This window comes from Falco punctatus, assembly GCF_963210335.1.
Source record: "Falco punctatus genome assembly, chromosome: 2".
In the NCBI taxonomy this organism is placed as follows: Eukaryota; Metazoa; Chordata; class Aves; order Falconiformes; family Falconidae; genus Falco; species Falco punctatus.
Window position 1 is genome coordinate 58256855 of NC_137581.1, and position 24423 is coordinate 58281277.

The 24423-nt window shown below is 38.2% G+C and overlaps 1 protein-coding gene across 4 annotated transcripts in view; it reads right to left on the reverse strand.

Moving 5' to 3' along the window:
- Positions 1 to 375: 375 nt before the first annotated feature.
- The window catches only part of TMTC4 (transmembrane O-mannosyltransferase targeting cadherins 4), a 71371-nt gene continuing 47323 nt past the window's right edge, over positions 376 to 24423 (reverse strand). For 3 of the 4 annotated variants that reach the window (XM_080377683.1, XM_080377681.1, XM_080377684.1), the window contains 10 exons: positions 23729 to 23931; positions 20833 to 21004; positions 20617 to 20748; positions 13042 to 13121; positions 12760 to 12867; positions 12497 to 12638; positions 11722 to 11836; positions 11115 to 11227; positions 4468 to 4537; positions 376 to 3952 (listed from right to left, as the gene is read on the reverse strand). In XM_080377683.1, coding sequence (XP_080233809.1) covers positions 3801 to 3952; positions 4468 to 4537; positions 11115 to 11227; positions 11722 to 11836; positions 12497 to 12638; positions 12760 to 12867; positions 13042 to 13121; positions 20617 to 20748; positions 20833 to 21004; positions 23729 to 23931 — 1287 coding nt within the window. In that variant the 3' untranslated portion in view covers positions 376 to 3800. The remainder of the gene's footprint in view (positions 3953 to 4467; positions 4538 to 11114; positions 11228 to 11721; positions 11837 to 12496; positions 12639 to 12759; positions 12868 to 13041; positions 13122 to 20616; positions 20749 to 20832; positions 21005 to 23728; positions 23932 to 24423) is intronic. The other variant, XM_080377682.1, reaches the window with a different exon arrangement.

The window sequence follows — 24423 nt, forward strand, 5'->3', positions numbered from 1 at the left end:
GCTACTATAACTCTCTGACTCTCAAGGCAAGTTCCTGCCAATTTGCTTCAATGCTAGTCTTTTAATATTCTCGGTGCAAATAATGTACGAGAATGCTGCAGGTGTATGGGACCAGATTACTTAAGCTGAAAGCAGTAGTGAGATTTTCTTCATATATATGAGCTGATCATCTTAGTTATCCTTTGGAGTTAATTAAAAGGAGTACCTGCTTCAAGTATATGACACCTTACATCCTAAAGATGCTTTCTTTAGTACGAGTCATGTTTCAGATTACCTGTTTTCTTCCCTAGTGACTATACAAAGAAACTAGGATGCATAGCTCAGATGCAGGTATCTCAAATATGAAGGAAACAAGTTCGCAGTGAATAGGCCCAATATTTTTAACAAACTATTCAAAAGTACTAAAGATTTTTATTTCTGAGTGTCCATAAACAAACACACAACCCATATCTTCAAAGTTTAAATCCCAAGTATGAAATAACAGAAAGCTTAATGTACATGGTATTGGTCTAAACACAAGAGAAACACGCAATTAGGGAACTCCGCTGGAAGTTTTTTGGTGAAAAAAGATTGCCATCCATAGAAGTCATTGTGAATATTTTTCAGACTCCATTCTGTGCACTGCATCATTCTGTATTTCTCTCCTCAGAACTGTATTTGAACAAGCAATCTTTGAAGAAAAAAAAAAAAAGGTATCCAGGTTTCCTCAGTTTCACTAGAGAATCAAGCAGGCCAGCTGGTAAGAAGGAAACTTTAATCTTCTGTAATTATGGTGGAATAATGGTGGAAAGGTAAAGTGGGGAAAAAATGGTGGAAAAACAGACAATGTAACAACAGCTACATACAACCCCCCTTTTTTTTCACCTTTGTCTCTTCCAGGTTGTGTGTTCTGTACTATTCCAGGAGTCAGTTATGAGGTATGAAAAAGCAAACAGCACGTTAACATTATAACCATTTTAATAAAACACACTGTACTATTTGCACTCTCAAAATGTTTCTGAAAATAAAGTAAAAAAAAATATTTAGCATTCTTGAAAGCCTCAAGGAATTTTTTATTAAATATCAGTTTTGTTTTTTGCTTCTTTTGAACCTAATTCTGCCTCAACATTACACTCAGACCTAAGTGTATCCTTGTTATAACCATCACATAAGTAATCACATTGAATATCTATAGCACTGAAAATGATACAAAACAAACCCTCAGAAAAATATATACAGGTAGCCAGACAACAATCAAGAATAAATCATGTTGTCTGTTTTGAAGAGTAAACACCATTTTTAAATACCAACAAAACATCCAGTTTGTTGGCATATCTCTTCCATCTAAGACTCTTGAGTAGGACAAACTGACTTCCACACAGAAATTCCTACTACAACTTTGGTTTACAATGACCTAGAGAGAATTCATACCCCATATGTAATATTGATCTACTGGGTTTTTGTAAAGCTAATATGGCAAGCAACAGGGAAAACTATACATGTGAACTTTATGATGAAAATAATAATTTAAACTCAGTATGTCATATTCCAAATATACAGAAAAGACCTGATTATATTAGACACATTTATATTCTGCTATAAATTAGCTCATCCAGCCAGATTCCAACTCTTAACACCTCACAACTGACGTAGCTAAGTGTTCTCTATATCTGATGAATACTAGGCTATGTATGGAAAGCTGCAAAAATCTGCTCTTTGTACTGAAGGGTGTATCTATTTCAGCAAGTTTCAGGTAGCAAAGTTGCTACTGACTAAACTATGCTGGTTATTAGAAGATGAGTAGCCATACTGGTGCAGCGTTCTGCTGGATCAGTACAGATACTTACCAAAGAACATGTTTATATCCCGCAAATATATTCAGAAACTAAGTTCTGAAAAAACAGAAGAAATGGAAACAACTGCATCAACCTAGTACTCTATATGAATTAATGAGTCCTGGTGAAAAACAGGCTATACTTGCAGGAGAGGAGCACTGCAACAGCACAAATACCTGTCTCTGGTACCTCAACTAAAATCAGTACGGCAACATACAATGTAATGTAGGCATATTAATTCATTCAAAGACAAACCTGTGGACAGCACCACACTACCACACTCTTAATAGCTATATTTACAGTTAGTTTGACAAGAATATTACATTAAAGTAGCCGCACTACTTGTAGTACCCAAACTAGCTTTGTCAGAGGATGCTTTGGTAGCTTTGCAGTATTGCAGTGTGCTCTATAGATACACTTGGTTCTTGAAACAACTGTCATTTCCACGCAAATTTATAATATAAAAGTATCCTATTGTAGGTTCAAAACATAGGATATATGTAGAATGGTTACATGATGGTCAGACGGCAAGGTCATGCAACATCCTGTCCTATGACAGGCATTCCCCCAACACTTTAAATGGTTCCACACTGATATGAGTTGTATATGCAGAACATTACACAATCTCCTATACAATAATCATTGGACAAATTAGGAAAGCTACAAATACTGCACTGATCAATTTCTTCCTGAAGGACATGGTTGGAAAGAATAAAGGCATATGAAAAGAAAGGTAAACATCCAACAGCAATCTTCCAACCTTAAAAAAAACCCAAACAAAACCCACCACAAATAAATAGACATATGACTAGCTCCTGAAGAAAGAATGTAAATACTAGCACAAGACAAACAGCTCTGGACAACCAGAGTTTAAACATGTATTAAAGCATAGCTCATTTTCAAAAGTAACACTGTATCAATGTATACCCACTCTGATCATCCCATATCAACCTAATCAGTTTATGCATTAACAGCTATGCTTATTTAACTGCCGCTTCAGCAAACACACGAGCCAGGGGAGACAAAGGTGAAGCCGAGTTCCTTCCAGTTAATAAATCAACAGCCAAGGTCAGGTCCTCTGCCCAGTTAACTTTTTCACAGAAATTCTCTCCTTATTCACCAGCAATATAGAGGCTGAAAGGTATCATGTCCTTAAACCAGAAAGCACTGAAATGCCTGAGAACACAGGAATTAGCTGCTGTAGCTGCTACACTGTACTCAGACCACCGACCTGCAGGAGCTAAAGCAATTCTGAACTGGTGCCCAAGCTGTTTGCGCTAAATGAGGCTGCCTGCAAGAACAGAGACTCTAGCTGACTCCACTGCTGCGTCACACTTCTTTTCCCTTTGTTGCTTGTCATCTTAACCTGAGAGTATTTTCTTTGCTCAAGTATACCTCAGCAGTACAAGGCTGACAAATATTTACAGTCAAATCTTTGTCCTCATTCACTCCTGTACAAATCTGATACTTCACAGGGTAGAGCCAGAAGCAAGAACAAGGGCATAACTCAAAAGCTGGAGAGAATCCACCCTTCCACTGGCTCTGCAGGACCGGCAATAGAAGGTAGTAATAAAACTGAAATGGACAGATATTCTTCATACTTGAAAAGATCAGGATTTAAACAGGAAATTACACTTTTTAAAGAATCACTTTCAGAAATAAAACTGCCTTCTGATATTCATCCTGCTACTAAAAAGTCAGATTAAGATATCAAATTACAAGTGAAATCTATGAAATTCCATCTGCATTGCTTTCATATACCTATAAAAATGTTCTAAGGGGCTTTAAAAGCAGTTCAAGAATAAAATAATATGATCCCTCCACTGAAATGTTAGGATCTGGAGGAGGGCATAATTGGGCATTCAAGTGTATGGTGCTGGTGGTGTTATTGTTTTTGAGAAATAATGACTGAATCCTTCACATGGTCAAAAGTACCCATGTAACATTAATCATAAACAGCATGCACGGACAACCTGAAAAGAAACATCAGGCACCGCTTTTCTTTTGCAATTGCTCCAGTTTTCTTCTTAACAGGTTGTAGTTTTCCTTGGTCCCGGGTGCCATAGGATCAAGCTTCAGAGAGACTTCATAGTGCTTCTTTGCCAAGTCAAGATTCCCCCAGCGATGATAAAGCACAGCTGGAACATCAGTGAGGAAATACATTAGCAACATCGTTGAATAAAGTGCAATCTTGCCAATCACTTGGAAAACAACATTAAAGCATTTGTTTCCAGTGAGGGTCTCTGGCTGGCTAGTGACACAGTAGCTGCTTGTTCTGTTGCCAAATGCAGGAGCAAAGCCTGGGAGCAGAACTGGCATGGGAATGATGAAGGAATGAATTACATTGCAGCCATAAATGGCAGCTCTTATCTGGTGAGCTCATTGTGGGTTACAAGCATGGCATAAATGAACCAATTTGCAGACACTGAAGTGCGGCTACCTCTGGGCTGGATTGTGCAGCCCTCTTGATCTGTCATATCGTGTGACAGCTTTTCTGGTTTAGTGCCCTGTTCTTCTGGCTGGCAGTTTTTCTAGGAAGTAAAATAGAAATCTGCCCAGCAGGAAGAAAGCTCAAGATTGCTTTTTCTTTTTAAACACAATGAATATGAAGCAAACAAACAACACAGCTGATAAGAGTTAGGAAGGCTCTTACCCAAATTACCATGATAACTGGCAGCATTTGGATTGGCTTTAATTGCCTTGAGGAACAAAGCTTCAGATTCCTGAATAATTTAGAAGAACAAGTCAACAGGACAGTCTACTCTTGTAGTATATAAAATAATGCAAAATTTACCCAAGATTGTAATTAAACCCCCTCCTGAACTATGCCATATCTATATGATACCACTATGCATATATTCTGAGCCTGCGTGATCCCGTAGCTCGGGTGGCTACAGCCTCCAGAAAACAGTAATAATGGTACAAGTGCGTGCCATGCTTTCACAAGCTGATATTTTAGCAGAGCGCTATTAAGCGCTAGTGAAGTTTGCAAAGCAGTTTGGTTTGGTTTTGGGTTTGTTTTATATTCTTAGTTACAATATTTTCAAACAATAGCTACTGAAGATTTCCTTACTTATTCAACCAAGGTAAAGATAATATAATTCAGCGTCTGAGCAAACTGCTTTTAGACACCCTTCCCTTTAAAAAAATTTTAATCATTTAAAATAGGGGCATTCCAGTACACCCCTTCCAAACAGATCTTTTGACATGGTTGTCAATGAAGAGTAGCTGCGTGCCTGCTACTTAAAAAATAAAGCCAACCGAAATATTCCTCAGAAGTTTTCTTTTCCATACTCAAACTTGTGGTGTTTACTCTTAGGACTGTTGATATCTGAGGACTTAGAAAACCTGAGCTCTCTCACCAAATATTCAGAGAACAATTCACAGCTAAATTTATCCTCTTAATGCAAACATTTTGATTTTCCCAAACTAGCTACTAATATAGATACCTTTGTTTCAGAGCATATTTCCTGCAGAAGTTTAAGAAGATACACCCCTCCAATCCAAAGGAAGCATATTTCCTCACTTGAATGCAAGTTTAGGTATTTTAGAGAGTGAATTTTATATAGATTTCTATGCTGTGCTATGTTTTAGGGAAAGTTGCCTATTCAGTTTCAATGCAAATGACCTGAAGATAAAATTACCTCAATGTGGCAAGGTTTCCGTCTGAATGCACATACTTGCTGTCTGAGGTACGTGAGAACAATAACCTGGGGAAAAGGCCTTTCCTTTGTACTAAGCTTTTATTACTTACATCCACAAAACACAACACGGGCTCTACTGAAAAAGAAAACCTGTCAGCTAGATTTTTGGTTCCACCATCTTCTTATGTGAAGCATGAAGTAAGTCTCTGTAAAGGTCCCTCAGTGGACAAGAAATTTCTGATGTCAAGACTGAGTCACTCAACTTTGAGTTACTTAAGAGCTTTCTAGTATGTCCAAATTCGAACCCAAACTACATGCTCCTTTCAAAGCATTGGCTTCATCTTCTCAGGTCAAGGAAATTACAAACCCTAGGGTTCTCAACAAATACTTTTGCTGATACTTGGATAGGAGTGAAGAAGGGAACAAGATGTCTGGAAATTCAGGGAGTATATGAGTCCATAGTGCAAATTTTAGCATTGCTTTTCACTGGCATAGGCAGCAGGTCCAGTATTCTCATACCCAGACTATTAAGTTCCTGGATACAGTGGTCTCTCTGAAACCCATAATATTCAGTGTCTTCATTAATGTTTTGGATGGTGGGACCAACTGCACTTTCAAAAACTTTACTGATAGCACCTAAGAGAAGGGAGTGGTCAATATACTAGAGGGGAGAGTTGCTATTCAGAGGGACCTGGACTGGACAGAGAAACGGACTAGCAGGAATCACAGAATGGTTGAGGATGGAATGGACCTCTGGAGGTCATCTGGCCCAGCCTCCCCGCTCAAGCAGGTACAGCTGCCCAGGGCCATGTCCAGGAAGCATCTCCAAGGATGGAGACTCCGCATTCTCTCTGGGCAACCTGTGCCAGTGTGTTTGGTCACAGTCACAATAAAAACCTGTTTCATGATGAACAGAGGGAACATCCCTTGTTTTGGTTTTGGTCCATTGCTTCTTGTCCTGTCACTCAGCACCACTGAAAAGTGCCTGGCTCCATCCTCTTTGCATCCCCCTTCAGGTATTTATATACAGAGATCTTCTCCCTGAGACTTTTCTGCTCCAGGCTCAACCTTTCCCCATAGGAAATATGCTCTAGTCCCTTCATCATCTTTGTGGCCCTTTGCTGGATTCTTCCCAGTATGTCCATGGCTCTCTGGGAACTGGACACAGGACTCCAGGTGAGGACTCACCAGCAGAGAGGATCACCTCCTTCAACCTGCTGGTAACACTCCTAACACAACCCAGGATACTGTTAGCCTTCTTTGCTGCAAGGACACATTGCTGGTTCATGTTCAATGGTTCTGGTATTCACCATGATACTCAAGTACTTTTCTGCCAAGCTCCTTTCCAGCTGGGTGGCTCCCAGCATATACTGTCCTGGGGTTGTTCCTCTCCAGCTGCAAGGCTTTGCACTTCCCCTTGTTGAACTGCATGAGTTTCCTACCAACCCATTTCCTCCACCTGTTTAGGTCCCTCTGGATGGCATCATGACCCTCTGGTATATCAGCCACTCCTCTCAGTTCTGTGTCATCTGCAAACTGGCTGAGGGTACACTCTTCCCTATCACCCAGATCAGTAATGAAGATGTTGAACAGGACTGGACTGCAGGAATCTCATGAAATTCTACAGGAGTAAATGCAAAGTCCTGTATCTGGGATAGGATAACCCCACACAAAAGTAAAGGCTGGGAGGCAACTGTCTAGGGAACAGCTCTATAGAAATGGATCTGGTGGGCCTGGTAAGACAGCAAACCGAATAAAACCCACCAGCACACCCTCACAGCAAGGATAAGCAACCACATCTTGGGCTGTATTAAGTAGCAGTACAGCCAGCGGGTCCAGGGAAGTAATCTTTCTCCTCTGTTAGCACTTGTGAGACCACATCTGGAGTATGTGTTCACGTTGGGGCCCTCCATTACAAGACAGACATGAACATACTTTAGTGAGTCCAGCTGACAGCCACCAAGATGGTTAGGGGCTAGAGCACAAGATGCACACAAAGAGGCTGAAAGAACTGGATCTCTTCAGTCTTCAAAAGATGATGAAGGGTAGACCTTATTGCTATCTACAACTACTTGATCAGATGATACAGAGAAGATGGAGACAGACTCTTCTCACAAGTCTGTTAGATGGGATGAGTCACAATGGATGCAAGCTGGCATATGAGAAATTCCAATTAGATAAAAGGAAACTTTTTTTTTTTTTTTTTTACCATAAGGGTGGTCAAGCACTGGAAGACTGTCCAGAGAGGATTTAGAATCTCCATCCATACAGATGTTCAAGATTCAGCTGGTGATTGCCCTGTTTGGGTCAAAGGTTGGACTAGATGACCTCTAGATGTCCTTTCCAGTCAAAATTGTAATATGATTTTAACTCAGTCACCTAAGAAACACACTGAGACTCAAACATTTGGCAAGCCTAGTGGTGTTGCAAGATAACCTCCTCATTTCATGCAACCATCCAAGCCTAAAAATAACAGTGGATTGGCACTTGAAAGCATGTAGTTATCAGAAGTCCTACAAAGTTGTGTTTTTCCCCCTGCAAATTTTAATATTTTGATCTAGTAAGTAAATATCTGCTTTCTTCACTGGGCAGGTTAACAGCAAAGTGAATGATGTGTTGTCCAATTAATTCAGTCTTATGCCTAAAAGTTGCCACCTACATAAAGGAAAAAATACCTAAATGTATAGACTCACCCTTTAACTGAAGCATGATGGGACAATATGTGCAATGCATTCCCAGAAAATTTAATGAAATAGATTCTCACAGTTGGCTGCCATTACCATGGATCTTCAACTACATGCTGAAAACACTTTTATTGCCACTACTTTGCTCAGCAGCTAGTAGAAACATACTGGCTGATTAAAGGCTATTTGAGGTGCATCATATTCATATTACTACAGATATATGGAGTAAATATACATTCCAGTACAGCAGTGATATTTCAAATTGCTGTATCTTGCCAAATCTTTAAGTCTTGCCAAGAAACTTGCACACTACATACAGCGAAGGCTTTGGGTAAGCACACTGCATTCCATCTGCTGCCAAGGCCACAGCACAAAACTGTAGTCTGGCTTTATTTCAAATACAAAAAACGCTGAATGGTTTCAATTTATTGTACTTTTTACAGAAAAAGCATAGATGTATACATAACAAAAATACAGCATACATTTTCAAAGAACTAAGGATAGCTTCTTCATCCATTGTGACAAGAACAAGAATTTAAAGGAGAACTCTAACTTGGTATAACAGATGTTAATTAAAAAAACAAAACAAGCCCACCAAAACAACCCATCCTTTATGTGCTTTTGTTTCTGGAACAATAAATAATTCATGAGTAGATACAAACAGAAATAAAGGGTTAGGGTTTTTTTCAGTCACTTAGCAAAACCATCTTCTGCTGAAAATCAAAGTGCAATTTGAAACTGAAGAATACTGTGTGCTTATTGGAAGGAAATCTCTCATAACATAGTAAAACCTTTTCGACTCTGATTACTATGTGCTTTCAAGAGATAACAAAAAACCCAGGACAAATCTTACTTTATGGCAACTGAGCCAATACAGTAACAACTTTTATACAGACACATAACATGTAACCTAATAAATGAAATGCCTGAGGTTATACAACACATCAGATACAGACAGGCAGCCCTCTGAATATTACCTCCATCACCTTGACAGTCTTTACCCTCCCCCTCCTTCTCTCCCATCCCAAACACTCAATAAAAATCCTTAGAGCGCCATCCATTTCTATGTTTTTACATGGCATGGGGGCAGACAAGAAATCTGACTTTCCCGTGCTTTTTATAAGTCTTTTAGCATTCTCCCATTTAAAAAACTCTGTATCTCCTCTTTCCAGGTGATGCAAAATACAGCTGCTGAGATCATAACCTTTTCTAAGTGAGTCCACTTTCCAGTTCCCTTAATTTGCTCTCCCTGTTATAACCCATCAGTTTCAAGTGACTAGTTCAGTCCTTTTGCTCTGTGCAAACCTACTACTCCATACTGAACTATTAAAACACTCACTGGCTCCCTGCTTTCTTCTGCGGGCTCCACTGCTCCTTCTGCTTTTTTCAGGATGCTGACTTGAAAGCTTCACTTTCCTCTGCCATCATTTCTACTTTGTCTCCAACACATTCCCCTGCAGCAAAATGACCTTTCAGAGCTAGCAATCAAAATCACTACCTCCTTTTTGTTTTTTAAATCCACTAAGACAGACTTGTTTCTCCTACACCTGGAGAAGTTTCATAGCTTGTTTTCAACTTATTTTTCCTACTTATTTCCTTATAAATGCTCTTTATTCTGTCATGCTGCATTCTGCTCTTGATGAATAACTATACAATTCTCTACTCTTTCACAGTCGTGACTCACCAAAATAATGCTAGCAATTACCTCCTCTATAATCTCATCCCTTATATGTTCTGGATATAAATTTGTATCCTTCTGGAACTTTATTAAACTAATCTAAAACATATATTTTATTACAGTCTTAGGCAGAGAGAGAAAAGAAATAGAGCATATAGAGAAAAAGGTCTACATCCAGTCTATAGAAACAGTAATGGAGCATCTAATAGCATCATTAACACAAATAAAAGCAAGTGCTGGGTTGTCACAGGCCCTGGCTTCACATGTGGACAAGGTCATGACTGCGCAGCTGAATATGACTGTAGCAATTTAAGTGGACATAGTAACCTGTGGAAAAATGTGTCTATTCTGAGAAGTTTCACCTCATGAAATCTTCTTACTTGTTGTATACTGAGGATGTTCCTTCAGTGCTGCTAACATTACTATTCAGAAAGCCATAAACCCCCCGAAAGCCAGAGTTTAGTAAATGTTTTCCTGAGGAATATGAAAAACTTCCTTGATCATTAATTCGTCCCCATCACATACATCAATCAGTGACTATAGATTCAATTAAAACAACTAAATATATTAACTGTGTATGATTTATTCTCTGACAGCTCATACAATTCCTTTTTGAAAAGAACTCATTCTCATCAGTTCCATTAGATTTACCACTACTACTTGTAAATCTAAGTAGGTAATGCTGAGGTACCACTCGCAGGCTGGTCCACTGCATCCAAGAGGAAGTTCAATACATTGCTCAACGCATGGACTTTTAGTCAAAGTATTCTGAGATTACCCAAGTACCTCATTCTCAGTCTGGGGTTAGCAAAATCTATATATATCTATTCTAGACAGTGTCAGAAGCAAAGAGGCTACAATTCATATTGGGTAATGGTAAATCTTGCTGCCTTTACATACCGAAAGCACAAGGACCAGCATCTCACATCTAATTTTAGTTCCTGAACCAAAGCGTCTAAATCAGAGCAGGTTCTCTCTGCCGGCAGGGAAGCAATACAAGACCCTAACTGCCCTCTAGTGTGCTTGAGAGCCTGTTCCTCTCCACTGACCACTGACATCGTTTAGGGCAGCAACATTCATAATGCAGGCATCTAAAATAAGGTGGGATGAACTTAGGCCAGAATCACACAGCAATACTGGGACAGAAATGGGCATTGAAACCTGATTATCCAAGTCATAGTCCACGATGACCTCCTCAACCACTTTCTACGAAACATTTACGTAGAGCTTAAAAAGGAAAAAAACCCACCAAACAAACCCAAAACCCAGCACTCAGAAAGCTCTAGTTACCTACCTTATATTTTTGCGATTTCCCCAGTACGTTTGCCAATGAAAACATAAGGGAATGATCATTAGGTATCAATTCCAGGGCCTCTCTTCCAACTGCTTCTGCTTGAGCTAGATTGCCTGGGAGCCCATGCAGTGGAAAAAGAGAAGACATCTTTTAACACAGTCTTATTAGATACTTTTCATGCTGCAAGCACGAATATTGTATAAATAGCTGACTACATGTATTTCTAAAGAAAACCAGGTATCTCTCTCACACACACATGTCAAATCCCACAGAATAAGACAACAGGAAACCTCCATTTTGTTTTCAACAGATAACAACTTCAGAAGAGCAACAAAGCAAAGATTCAAAACTTCTGAAGTTTGGTCTATACAAACTTCAGTAGAAACATGCACAACGATAGCATTTCAAATAAGGATCAGAAAATCAATTTATGGGCTGGATTTCAAGTGATGCTTTAAAACCACTGAATCAGAAGGGATTTGTATATTTATAGAGAGATTCTGGGTAGCCAAAGAAGAGGCAGAAGTCCTTTTAGGTAAATAAAGATAAAGCTTTCAGTTTTGCTAGACACTGAATTATTCATTAAAACATTCAAATAGGCTTATACCTGTGTTATCAAGCAATATAATCATATTGTTCCAAGCCAAACTATGCTCTGGTTTCAGAACTGTGGCATTCCTCCATGCATTCAATGCATCTATATGGCGATTCAAATCTGCATACTAAAAAAGAAGAAAACCCCAGTAATTTCACTCTGATTTGCTTTACTTTCCTATCATGCACTAAAGACACCAAAGAGTTGTTAATGTCTCATATCTTTCTAGCATAACTTGTTTTTATAGACAAAAATAAGAAATGTAAAAAGAGTACTATGGTAGTATGGAGGATAGAGTGCTATATACTATTTTTACCCTGCCCTTCTCTGAAAGCCAGACTTGTTTTCAAATATGCATGTACCAATAGGATAAGGAGGAAAATCAGCATACAATTTAGAAATCTACACAAAAGAATAAGTAATTACTTAATATAAATATTTGCAAAATCTAAATGGAGGTTTTTTGGCATAATTATACTACCTAACAGCATAGCAATGATTGCAAAACAGTCTGATATTGGAAAATTATTAATCTCTCTTGAACAAAAAAGACCACAATGTATTTTTGTTTATACCTCTTCAAATGAAAAAGTAGGACTACCAAAGGTTGTATGGAAATAAGTATAATGCGAAAGCAATAGGAAAAGCTACCAAAAATATGAAATCACCCTGAACTACAAACCAAGCAAACTGGAATAACTATTAACATTTAACAGGATAGCAGAATTTATATATATACATACACACAGATTCCTGTCATGTCTATAATTTATTCAAAAGCACTTACCAACCGCCCTAAATTGTAGTAACAATCTGGATATTTTTTCCTGTGTTTAATTGCTGTCCAGTAGCTTTGCTCTGCTTCTTCAAACCTTCTTAAACTGTTCTGTACTATTCCTAGATTCATCCATGCAGCAGCAAAATCAGGCCTGGGCAAATTGGGAAAAAAAACCAAGAGAGAGGACAACTGACCATTTGGAACACAAGATCCTATTGCATAATTTCTGCTCAGTTGTTGCAAAACACTGATTAGCATTGTTCTAAACATACTGTATTTGTACAGCCAAAGACAGCAACTCCTCTGCTTCTTGAAGCTCATTTCTTTCTTTCAGAATATTTCCAAGGTTGTTCATGGCATGTACATATTTAGGATTCAACCTAAAATTTAAATTTTAAGAGATTATTATTATGTATAGGACATGTATTACTATATGCAAATTGCTAGCTCTTGCAATGCTGCAGATCATGAAAATGAAGACCTAAGCATTTTCTTCATGTTAAACATGAAAGCAATTTTAGCATAGATCATTAAAGCAGTAAAATTCCAAATACCTTACAGCTTCTCTGTAGTATTTGATTGCAGCACTTTGATTTCCTTTGTCAGCCAGGTTTTTGCCAACATTGTAGTGCACCTGAAAACACAGATGAACATTCTACCAGCTGCTATACAGTCAGATATTTTGTGGAGCCAAGTTGCTAAAAATTCTTACTCCAAATAGAAACAGTCAGCACTTGCATCATTCAATGCTGGCTTTTGTTGTTGGTGGGTACTTAAGACTGGACAACATATACAATGAAGACAGCAAGACAAAATATGAGGAATAAATTAATAAATCAGATTACCTGTTTCAGCTATTTAAGAAAGATTCTTAAATATCTTAAAAATCAAGAATCACTTCTTGATTTTACAAATGAGCCCACCACACCTTCCACAAGACTTTTTAATATGGAGACCTCCTGCTCTTCATTTCATTTATGTGTCAGATATATAAGAGAAAGTCTGACTCAAATCAAATCCACCATAGCAGAAGAAACACTACAGCAATGTAAGTGTTGATTAAACTTTGCTTTCACTATAGCATATACTAGAAGAAACAGGAAAACTAAGCTCCAAATTTCAAAAACAAACAAAAAATATCACACACATACTATTATTGTCTTGGGATAAAAATACATAAAAGAACATTTCTAAAATAGAAATAATGTGTATAGCAAAATGTTGGAGTCCTTGCCTGTTAAAAATGGGAGAATGAAGGATGGGTCTAGAGTTTTCACATATGGCTACAGGGAAGAAAATGCATTATCTGAACTTACGGCAAGGACTAGATAGGAATAAATACACTTCATGACATCTGAGTTGGAAGACATCTCAAATGCTACTTTAAGACAAATCTCAGAAGACGATGTTAGAAAAAACAGAAAAGTACTGTGAGTACAGTCTCCTGAAAATAGATTTCTCAGCAACTAGATCAGAACTCATTATTTAGATGACCTCACTATTTGAAAACAAATTATAAATACTTCATCTAAAACAAACACACATTGTAATTTCTTCCATACTTTGAAAATCTAATTCAAATAATTTCAAAAAACACTATGCAGGAATTACTTCTGATTAAAGTACAAAAAGATAGGTTTGTAATTCATTTAGATAACTCTAATTCACCTCCTACAGTCAAAAAAGGATTTTATCTCATATATCCATCAAATTAATTGGCAGAATACCCAAGACCTATTGATCCAGCACACATAATTTTGTTTGAACTCAACTGTTAGGGTATTTAATCGTTGGATTCTGTCTCTATATGATTGTGACTATGCAGTAACATACCATCCACAAATAAAGTTGAGAACATTTTCCGTGCTTTCTAGAATGAGTGAAAAAGCAGTTTCACTGGTTACTGGGTTTACAGAGAGCAAAGCTTACTAAGCATACACAGAAGCAGCTCCTCAAACTGTAAGACATAAAATAGCACACAAATTCAGCATCCCATAAAAGCACTTCTAGCACAGCTTCCAAGAAAAAAAAATATCCAGGCACTTCCATTATACATTCATAAAAATATGACAAGGCCCATGCCAACGAAGCAATGGAATGATACGTTTATATCAAGACATAGCCATTCCTAAATGACTGTGGGGAAAAAAAAATAAGGAAAGAAAAAGGCAGAATAGCATTGTTTTCTCAGGAATCATTACAGTAAAATGTTTCTTAGGACTGAATTTATTTATATATCTCTTCCAGAAAATTTTCAGCACACTATAATAATGTTCTTACCAAACTGGATTGCTCTGATTATATATGCTGAACTTTACAGACTCAAAATTTATTCTGAGGAAATGAGGTTACTAAACTTTGCTGTTTTTCCAGACAAAAGATAAATTGTGGCAAAACAGAAGAAATAAGAAAAGATTTCACTCAATAACACATATTAGCCCTCAAAATACCTGACTTCACACTTCAATATCAGCAAACAAGATTACATTTCAACTGATTCAATTTCTTTCAAGAAGCTTTACAAAAGTCTTTTTTATTTTTATGTTTTACAAAAGTCATAAGCATTACTGAAAAATTAAAAGACTAGGGACAGAACATATGAGAAAAGACTTGGTATACACCAACCATTCAGTGTTTAACATCAGCAGTCTTATGTTAGGAAACAGTCTGCATTTCACTTTCTATTTTTCTCAGTTTTTTAAAACATGTAACTTCTTCATATCCATTTCTATCTCAAAAGCAACAGCAGCAAGAATATTTTTCTCATGTAACAGAATTGTGCAGACTGCAGAAATCTGATAGATTATCAATTCTCTTAAGTCAAAACATTAAATAAAATATTAAGTTTACCTGTCCATCTTGTGAACTAAAAATATGTACTATAGTCTATTAAAACCAATAGCAAAATCATTTAAATAAACTATTAGCATTTTTGATGGTGTATTTTTTCTGTCCTCAGATAAAGCTTCTCATGAAAGGAAACTACGTTTCTCTATAATACCCCCAGAAAATGAAGAGCTCCTCGTTACATGTAGGTTTCCTAACTTCCCTTCAAGTGAAATTGTAGCTTTAGTTCCTCTGAATATGGTGGTGACAGAGAAGAAGGGAAGAGAAGAAAAACTAAAACAAATGTACCAAAAGAACTCCTCAGCCTACCACAAATATAGTATGGAGGGAAGATTTTCCTTTCCTAATCAAACATTTAAGAGCAGACACGGCATTTCATTATTAAATGACTGAAGATATATATCAACTAGAGTTATGTATTCCATTATGCCCACATGCTCCTTTATCAACCCTAACCAGGTAATTTACAGTAATAGCTCTAAAAGGAGCTATTTCTCAGGGATGCATAGCAACGCAGTATTCTCCAAAATCAAGGCAATTAGGTAAAAATACCCTAGGGTGGAACCTAGTTGATCTTACCAGACATGTGCTGTTTAAAGTTAACATAAGCATGGCACCGTAGCCTAGCCAAAGAATTGGCTCTATGCGTTTGTCTGTTTGCAACACCTCAATTGGCCTAAGAAACCAGTGTAAAAGAGCAAAAGCCCTGTATATTATTCTATGTTAGACACACATAGTGCTTAAATGTATAGGTACATTTAAATGAGCAAGAGAGGAAAAAAAATATTTTCCTGTAAAAAAGCAAAATTACTGTCAAACTGATTTTTTAGTTTGGTGGTTGTTTTTTTTAATCTTCTTCAGATCAGCGTAGGAAGAAACTGAAATGTAGTATCATCTTTTAGGAGGTAAACCCCCTCAGCAGGAGCACTACTATTATAAACTATTTTATTGTCTCTTCTAGCTGCTTATAATCACCCTTTCAGCAAATATGAACATTTGCTGAGAAGAATGGAAGCAAAGCACAGATGTCAAAATTTCTACAGAAACGTGCAGATGCTTCTGTTCAATGCCAGCTTATTTCAAACAATTTTTTCTACTACTGAAATTCTGTTTTTAAAATAATTTTCACATTTTGTTTGTGCAGCTAATGTTGTCTAAAGGTTCTTCTTCATGACTATGCTTGTATACAAAAAAATTGACATCTAAAATGGTATCCGTGTGGGAAAACACTGCAGATAGCCTCTATAAACACAGGCCACAGTACTTAAGGTAAATTCTGCAGAAGAATTTGATAGGTAAAAAGGTAAATTCCCCTTTTAATATATACCACAGAAAAAAAATGTCTTAATATCTATCTAATGGAAATGCTCTCTAGATCAGCTTCATAAATCCTTAAAAAGCACTAAATCTTGTTCTGTTACAAAGAGGTTTTACAAGACCTTTTAAGAAAGTATGGAAGGTAATCTCACAAACTGTTGTACATTTTCAGTATTAGCATAGCTTGTCTTTAGGCAAACTGTAATTATTACAAGTTTGTCAAAGGATCAAGTACAAAGTTACTGCCCTTAGTATGTATGTCAAGGCAGACTGATTAGTAACACATTTTGTCGTATTGCAACTTCCTTACTTATCATTGCAGAAAAGTTGCTACTGAAACGGCTTCTTTTCCATCCTTTAGAGAAAAGCCAGTAGCAAGGAGACCACAGAGATTACATACAGAATGTTAGTGATTTACAATCATTTAATTTATTTCAAATCTAGGAAAAGAAAAATGGTGGCTATTTCCCACGTATTTAACAATGCAATTGCAAATTTTATTTAGATAATCAGAGGAAGTCATCCAGAAACACAGGGCATCTCTGGATTCTTAAAAACTGACACAGCTTTGCTAAAAGCCAAGAAAACCCGGCACTTCCAACAGTGCCAACACTTCGAACAGCAAAAAAAGGCAGTCAAATGAGCATTTTTGGGAATAATCTTTAAAATTAAAAGAAACAATGCATAATGACCTCAGAAGGTGAAAAGCGATACAGCAATGTCAAGAAATTGTGAACAGCCGTAGGGCAAGGGCAAAATCTCACATAACCTTATGTATCCACACCTGCTCTAGTTGTCAGGACTTCCTTTTATCATCAGTGGAAGGAAACATACAGATCTAGGGTGCAGTCCTTCTGGCCTATGTCAGTCATTTAGTCCAAGGTGATGATGAACCATGTGCTAAAAGGGACAGCTTCTCCACCCCAGTTATAAAAGTAGCCCAGATGACTTGCTCAGATTTAGATGTCTGAAGCTAAGGAATAAACCAAAGCCAGCAGTCTGATACGGTGAAAGAGTAGTTATGCTTTTATCATAGCTTGTAATTAGATATTTCAGCACTTCAACAAAGCACTCCAGGATATACTTGCAACGTAACGTCAAATGTAAAGACACAAAATTGGATCCAGTGAGCCTTTTAAGCCAGCAGCACTGAAATATTCCACATTCATAAACTACCTGTAACGTATAATCAACATATCAGCAGAAAACAGTCTCTATAATTGTTCACAAAATTTGCCTTAGTAGAAACACCACAGGCCTGGTTCTAACTCATACTAACATACATGTATGTCACTAATGAGCTCCAGGAATTAAGTCTATACGGTATGAAAAAAGGTGGTAAGAGGAAATAGAATCAATATACATGGACCTTCTGTTCAGCTAAGAAAAATACTGCCAAATGTAATCAAAATGTATACTGTTTCAGTCTAACAACCTTTGAAACCAACTTAACTGCAGGACCATGCAAGTTCAAATGTGTGACATATTCCTGGACATGTTTAACCAAGATCTGTAACATGCTTCTCTCTTGCTCCTTAAAAAAACTAAAAAACCAAACCATATAACATATATATTTAAAATATTTACAATAAATAACTTTTTAAATAATTTTAAAAGTATTTAAAATATTTAAAAATCTGTATTATAAACCTGTTTTTTTTAAAAGTAAATATTTTTATAACTTCATTATAGTACCTGCTCATTTCCTATAAGTTTTAAAATCACTAGGCAACATTTATCAAAGCTGATCCTAAATTTCATCCTCTTGAGCTAGATGCATCCGTCACTCAAGGGGGCAGATTCACTAGTATGCCACCAGACAATCTGATTTAATGCAGTTTCCACACCTCCATCTAAAGAGATGTTTAAAGAAAATGAGTCCTGAAATTAGAGATGGCACTGCTGTAACTACTTGTTACTTAGCATTAAGGTAAGTTTACTGTACACTGCTCACATATAGACAATTTGGAATTGAAGAGACCTGTACCACAAAACCTGAATGAGGAGCTGCAGCTTTTGTTGCTATTTGGGAGACACCTGGAGATTCTGGAATGCTGCTACGTAAGGGAAGTAAAGCATGATCACATTACACATATTAAAGATGTTCCAAAAACAACAGGAAAAAGTTATTATCTGCATTTCATCTTTTGGTCTGCATCAACCTCCCACTGAAATAAATGGGCCACTGAAATAAAGTCCTGTGGAGTAATTTTTAAAGGAAGCCTGCGATTTCAAGACAACAACAGAAGATCAGAACAGAACCTAGTTCCAATTCTTACATTTACCTTGTGGCAAATTGAGTAAATATAGCTGAGTCCATAAAGAAAAAAAAAAAAAAAAAAAGACTGGCTCTTATACATGGACTCTCTAATGCTGTTGCCTAGAAAAGATCCCTACTATTGTGACTTCAAAGTTACTCCTTCAGCAAAATTGGAATGCGAGCCTACAAAACCCTCCCTGTTCACATCACCGCACTTTCCATTTGCACAAGCTGTCACTAGCAGCAATACAGCTCAGGCATGTCTACATGGCCCAATGTTGACAAACACAAGCTCATTTTCCCTGTACACTCATTGGCTTTGAACCAGCTGCATTAGTTCAGTAGCTTGCACACAGCTTATCGGCTCAAGCACAGCACTGTGCGAACACAGCCACACAGCTTCCCAGGCAGACATGGCTTGAGTCCAAGGAGCTTGGAGCACAGGCAAAGAGTGTGGATCTGTCTAAAGCACTCTTACCATGGCAGATGGATGGAGTTACACACAAAGAAACAGATTGCATTTGCTCCATTTATAGTATGCACTTGTCATCCAGAAAACAAGATATACTGAGGTCATCATTAAAAAGAAGATGGTTGCCTACCACTGCCACAAAATACAACAGCTCTTTTTCTATGTACTGAAATCCAAGATTATTGAAAGACACCATCATGTTGTAAATATTGGCCATAAATGTTTTTTACAGCTCACTGCTGCATATTAGTATCTACTGGAATACAAAGCGTATAATTCTCTTTGCAAAGAAAGTTGAGCATTCACAGGTTGCTTTTTAAAATCTGTCTTGATCTGTATTATCTAGATACCACTTTAGATTACAGAAACCTACTCTTTTAAAACATCAATGTATTTTCATTGACAAGCTGCACCTTCCTATTCCTAGGCTCTTCAAAGAGAATCTCTCCTAAAATTCAGACAACATCAGAGCTCTGTGGTATGCTCCAATAGATCACAGTCTCAGCTATCAAAGGGCTGCTGTGGAGGTCACCTCTATTAGCAGGCTGGATTCAGTCTACTATGCCAAACACTGGTGTTCAGCTCAGTGAAACATCCTGTCCAGTCCCACCCTCTTACTTGTTCCTTTACTAAGACTTGGAGGGAATATTGCAGTTTTCCTCAGTGCCCATGTCTGAATACTCTAGCCCATTCAGCCGCTGTAAAAGAGCAGAAGCGGGAGCAAAGATTTTACCCTGATGGATATGCTGCTTTGCCCCTTAGCTGTGTTAGCTATATATATCACTGGAAGGTACACAAAAAGGATTCTGAAAATATCACACAGGCATTATTCAGGTGAACACATTCCTACAACTTACTTTATTTTTTTGTATTTTATTGTAATAACTTGCAATTATATGCACAATTGTTTTAGTAGATTTTATTAGCTGTACTTCCAATTTGACTGGATGCCTTTACTGAAGTGTATTCCTCCTCCTCCCTCCCCACTCCACTCCCACCCTCCAAGTTCTGAATTACAATATTGTAATTTGCACTGTCTGGTATTTTAACTATGCTACCACTCTAATTTAGGTGTCTGACATGTCAATGCCATATTCTTGCACCAAGCAATACTGTGAATAACATTGTACCACAATGTATTAACTATGCATAACACCTTCTGCATCTCACATTTCAAAACACTTAAAAAAAAAAAAAGAGAAAAGAAAAGAAAAAAGTCCACAAGTGACTTACTTTTGCATTCAGAGGGCACACAGACAGTGCACTCCTAAAAAGCTGTTCTTCTGACCTCCACTGACTGCTGCGGAGCGCACAGCGCATAACATTTATCAACAAGATTCCAAGTACTGCCACAGTGAGAATTTTCTTAAGGAAAGAGAGCCAAGTTAAGAAACAAACCATTCAATTGAAGCACTTCACCATCAACGTTACTGACTGTTTTGATGGTACCTTTTTCTTGGCTTGCTTACTCAAGAGACTAAATCCATATGTAAACAGAATACAATATCCAATACTGGGGAGGTAGATGACTCTCTCTGCAATAACAAATCCTACTCGGAAGAACAGATTACTTGCAGGAAGAAAAGGGATAATAAGAAATCCAAGTCCCAGTGTAAGAATTCTGCAAACAAGAAACAGATTCTCAAATTAACCACAAATCTGAACAAAAGTATCTTTTCCACTTAACATATAAACTTCATTTAAACATTGTATAAGGATGTGTGTATGGAACAGGGCATTCAAAAGCAGCCTTTGAGAGCTAGTAACAAAATCAGCTTAAATTTCAGTGGTTTTGACACTGCATTCCATCAGGGACTTTGAAAATCCTAGCTATAATTTCCAGAAAAACAATGTTCATGCTTCCAGGCCAGAAAATAGCCTCATTACACATTAATTACATAATTCCTATTTAAAATACACTGGCAGAAAAAGTAATGGTAAAAAGCTACCTGTCTATTTTTGGAACCAGTAAGAGAGTAACAGGGGAAAAATGTAGGTCACTGTTAAAGAAGAAACTCAGGTACATATCCTACTAAGAGAGTGTTTTCTTTCCTAACAAATACACCAATAGCAGGATCCTTTGTGGTTAACCACTTGAAAGTTAGTAATCTACACACTTTCTACAATCAGCAGAGAAAGGCACTTCTCAAGGACAGTTTGTCTTCCTTTTTTTAGGTATCTATGTTAGGATGAGTAATCCTCAGCAGATAACTTTATGGACTATACAGAGCTTAGACAACTGAGACCACGTACTTTACTTTTACAGAGCTGACATAAGGCATTAAGAACCCCAGGTCTGTGTCAGGTTTTTGTTACAAAGGCCAAGGAAAAGGGGAAACATAACGCCCATTTTTAAAAAGGGGAAAAAGGAAGACTTAGGGAACTACAGGACAGTCACTCACCCCTGTGCCCAGTAAGATCATGGAGCAGATCCTCCTGGAAACTATGCTAGGGCACATGGAAAATAAGGAGGTGATTGGTGACAGCCAACATGGCTTCACTAAGGGCAAATTGTACCTGACAAATTTGGTGGCCTTCTAGGACAGGGTTACAGCATTGGTGGGTAAGGGCAGAATAACTGAAATCATCTACCTGGACTTGTGCAAAGCATTTGACACAGTTCTGCATGACATCCTTGTCTCTAAACTGGAAAGACATGGGTTTGATGGATGGACCACTCAGTGGATAAGGAACTGGCAGGAGGTTGCACTCAAGAGTTGTGGTCAGAAGCTTGATGTCCAAGTGGAAACCAGTGAGAGCGGCATTCCTCAGGGGTCAGTATTGGGACCAGTGCTGTTTAACATCTTTGTTGGTGACACGGACACTGGGATTGAGCGCACCCTTGGCAAGGTTGTGACAACACCAAGCTGTGCGGTGCAGTCGCCGTGCTGGAGGGAAGGGATGCCATCAGAGGGACCTTGACAGGTTTGAGAAGTGGGCCCATGCAAACCTCATGATGTTCAACAAGGCCAAGTGCAAGGTCCTGCACATGGGTCAAGGGCAATCCCAAGCACAAATACAGGCTGGGCAGAGAATGGATTGAAAGCAGCCCTGAGGAGGACTTGGGGCTGCTGGTGGATGAGAAGCTCAACATGAGCCAGCAATGTGTGCTTGCAGCCCAGAAAGCCAACCGTATCCTGGGCTGCATCAAAAGCAGCGTGGCCAGCAGGTCAAGGGAGGTGCTTCACCCCTTCTGCTCCTGTGAGACCCCACCTGCTTTCAGCTCTGGGGCCCCCAACATAAGAAGGACATGGACCTGCTGGAGTGAGTCCAGAGTAGGACCTGCAAAAATGATCAGAGGGCTGGAGCACCTCTTCTGTGAAGACTGAGAAAGTTGGGGTTGTTCAGCCTGGAGAAGAGAAGGCTCCAGAGAGACCTTATAGCACCTTCCAGTACCTACAGGGGACCTACAGACAAGCTCGGGAGGGACTTTTTAGAAGGGCAGCTAGTGACAGGACAAGGGGTAATGGCTTTAAACTGAAAGAGGGTGGGTTTAGATTAGATATTAGGAAGGAATTCTTTACTGTGAGGGTGATCAGACACTGGAACAGGTTGCCCAGAGGAGGTGTGGATGCCCCATCCCTGGAAGTGTTGGATGTGAAGTGAAGGCCAGGTTGGATGGGGCTCTGAGCAATCTGATCTAGTGGAAGGTGTCCCTGCCCATGGCAGGGGGTGTTGGAACTAGATGGTCTTTAAGGTCCCTTCCAACCCAAACCATTCTATGATTCTGTGACTGAGCTGCTGAAAAAATGGAAAGAACTGAGAAATGAATTCTACAAAAATACCAAGGGAACAGAACCTGAAAACTTGAACAAAAGCCCTTAGAGAGACAGAATAGTTTACAATACATTTTTTAGTTCCTTGGGTAAAGTATAAGTTGTTTCCTCAGTAGATACTATCGGTCAGCATTTTACTTTTAATTGTATGGCCATGGCCAGCATTTCTACCTCCTTTCCAGGCACATCTCTCATTCACTATCAGGAGAAGATTAAAGAAGATGATGACTTCTAAGAAGTAGGGACAACAACATACATAATTTTCTACTCTGTTCTGAGATCATATTACTTTTTACCACCTACAGTGTTAAGGATCTCAAAATGCCATTTCAGGAGAAAAATAAAGCAGCCATCCATACCTCCTCCTCTAACTCTGTTTCCCACTAGTCAGTGTACAGTGATGGGCCCAAATTGGGATAAAATGGTAATGACAGCTATAAATATTTATTTGAACCACATTTGCTAGATACTGGTTTCCACTGAATTGTTAAAATTACCAGTAGTGGATTTAACAAAATAATACTGTACTCAAGTTGGCCAGGCATTTAAAATTCATCACTGTCTCTTACCTTCTCTTATGGCTGTCTTCTGAGCACAGAGCTTGGCATATCAGACCAATTAGGCAGAACCAAAGTGCTGCTAGTGCAATTATCCTCCAGTCGCTGACAGATTTAATGAGGGGTATGCAGCCCATTGACCAATCAAAACACAGCCACCAGGGACACAACAGCAACCATGCATTCAACGAATAGTAGTAATTATAGTTTACAGCCTGTCAGTCAAAAAGAAAACAAACATTTATTTGATACTAAACTTAAGGGGGGAGGGACAGGGACACACGAACAACTTCAGTTCTTCTCTCTGCTACCATTTCCCTCTCACAAAATATATCTTATACAATAAAGAGGCCTTAAATACTGTTAGACCACAACTAGTTACATATCCATTTATTTTACAGCTGTGAAATTAATTTTTTTAAACATAGCTAGGTGGCTCTTCTATTCAGAACAGGGAAATGCAATTCTGTGCTGTCCAACCAATATACACGTAAAAAGAATAATCTCCTACAATAGGTGAAAATGTCAAAAGACAGTACCCACTGTCTTTCCCCTTCATTCTCCATCCCCAGAAAGAGCCTTAATGCAGTCAGAGATATAAAGCCAAGACATACTCCAAATGCACCAGACCAGAACTTTGTTATTTTCCTCAAATGCAAAAGAATAGATGAAAAGTCAAGCATAGTATATGGAAAAGGAATGAAAAT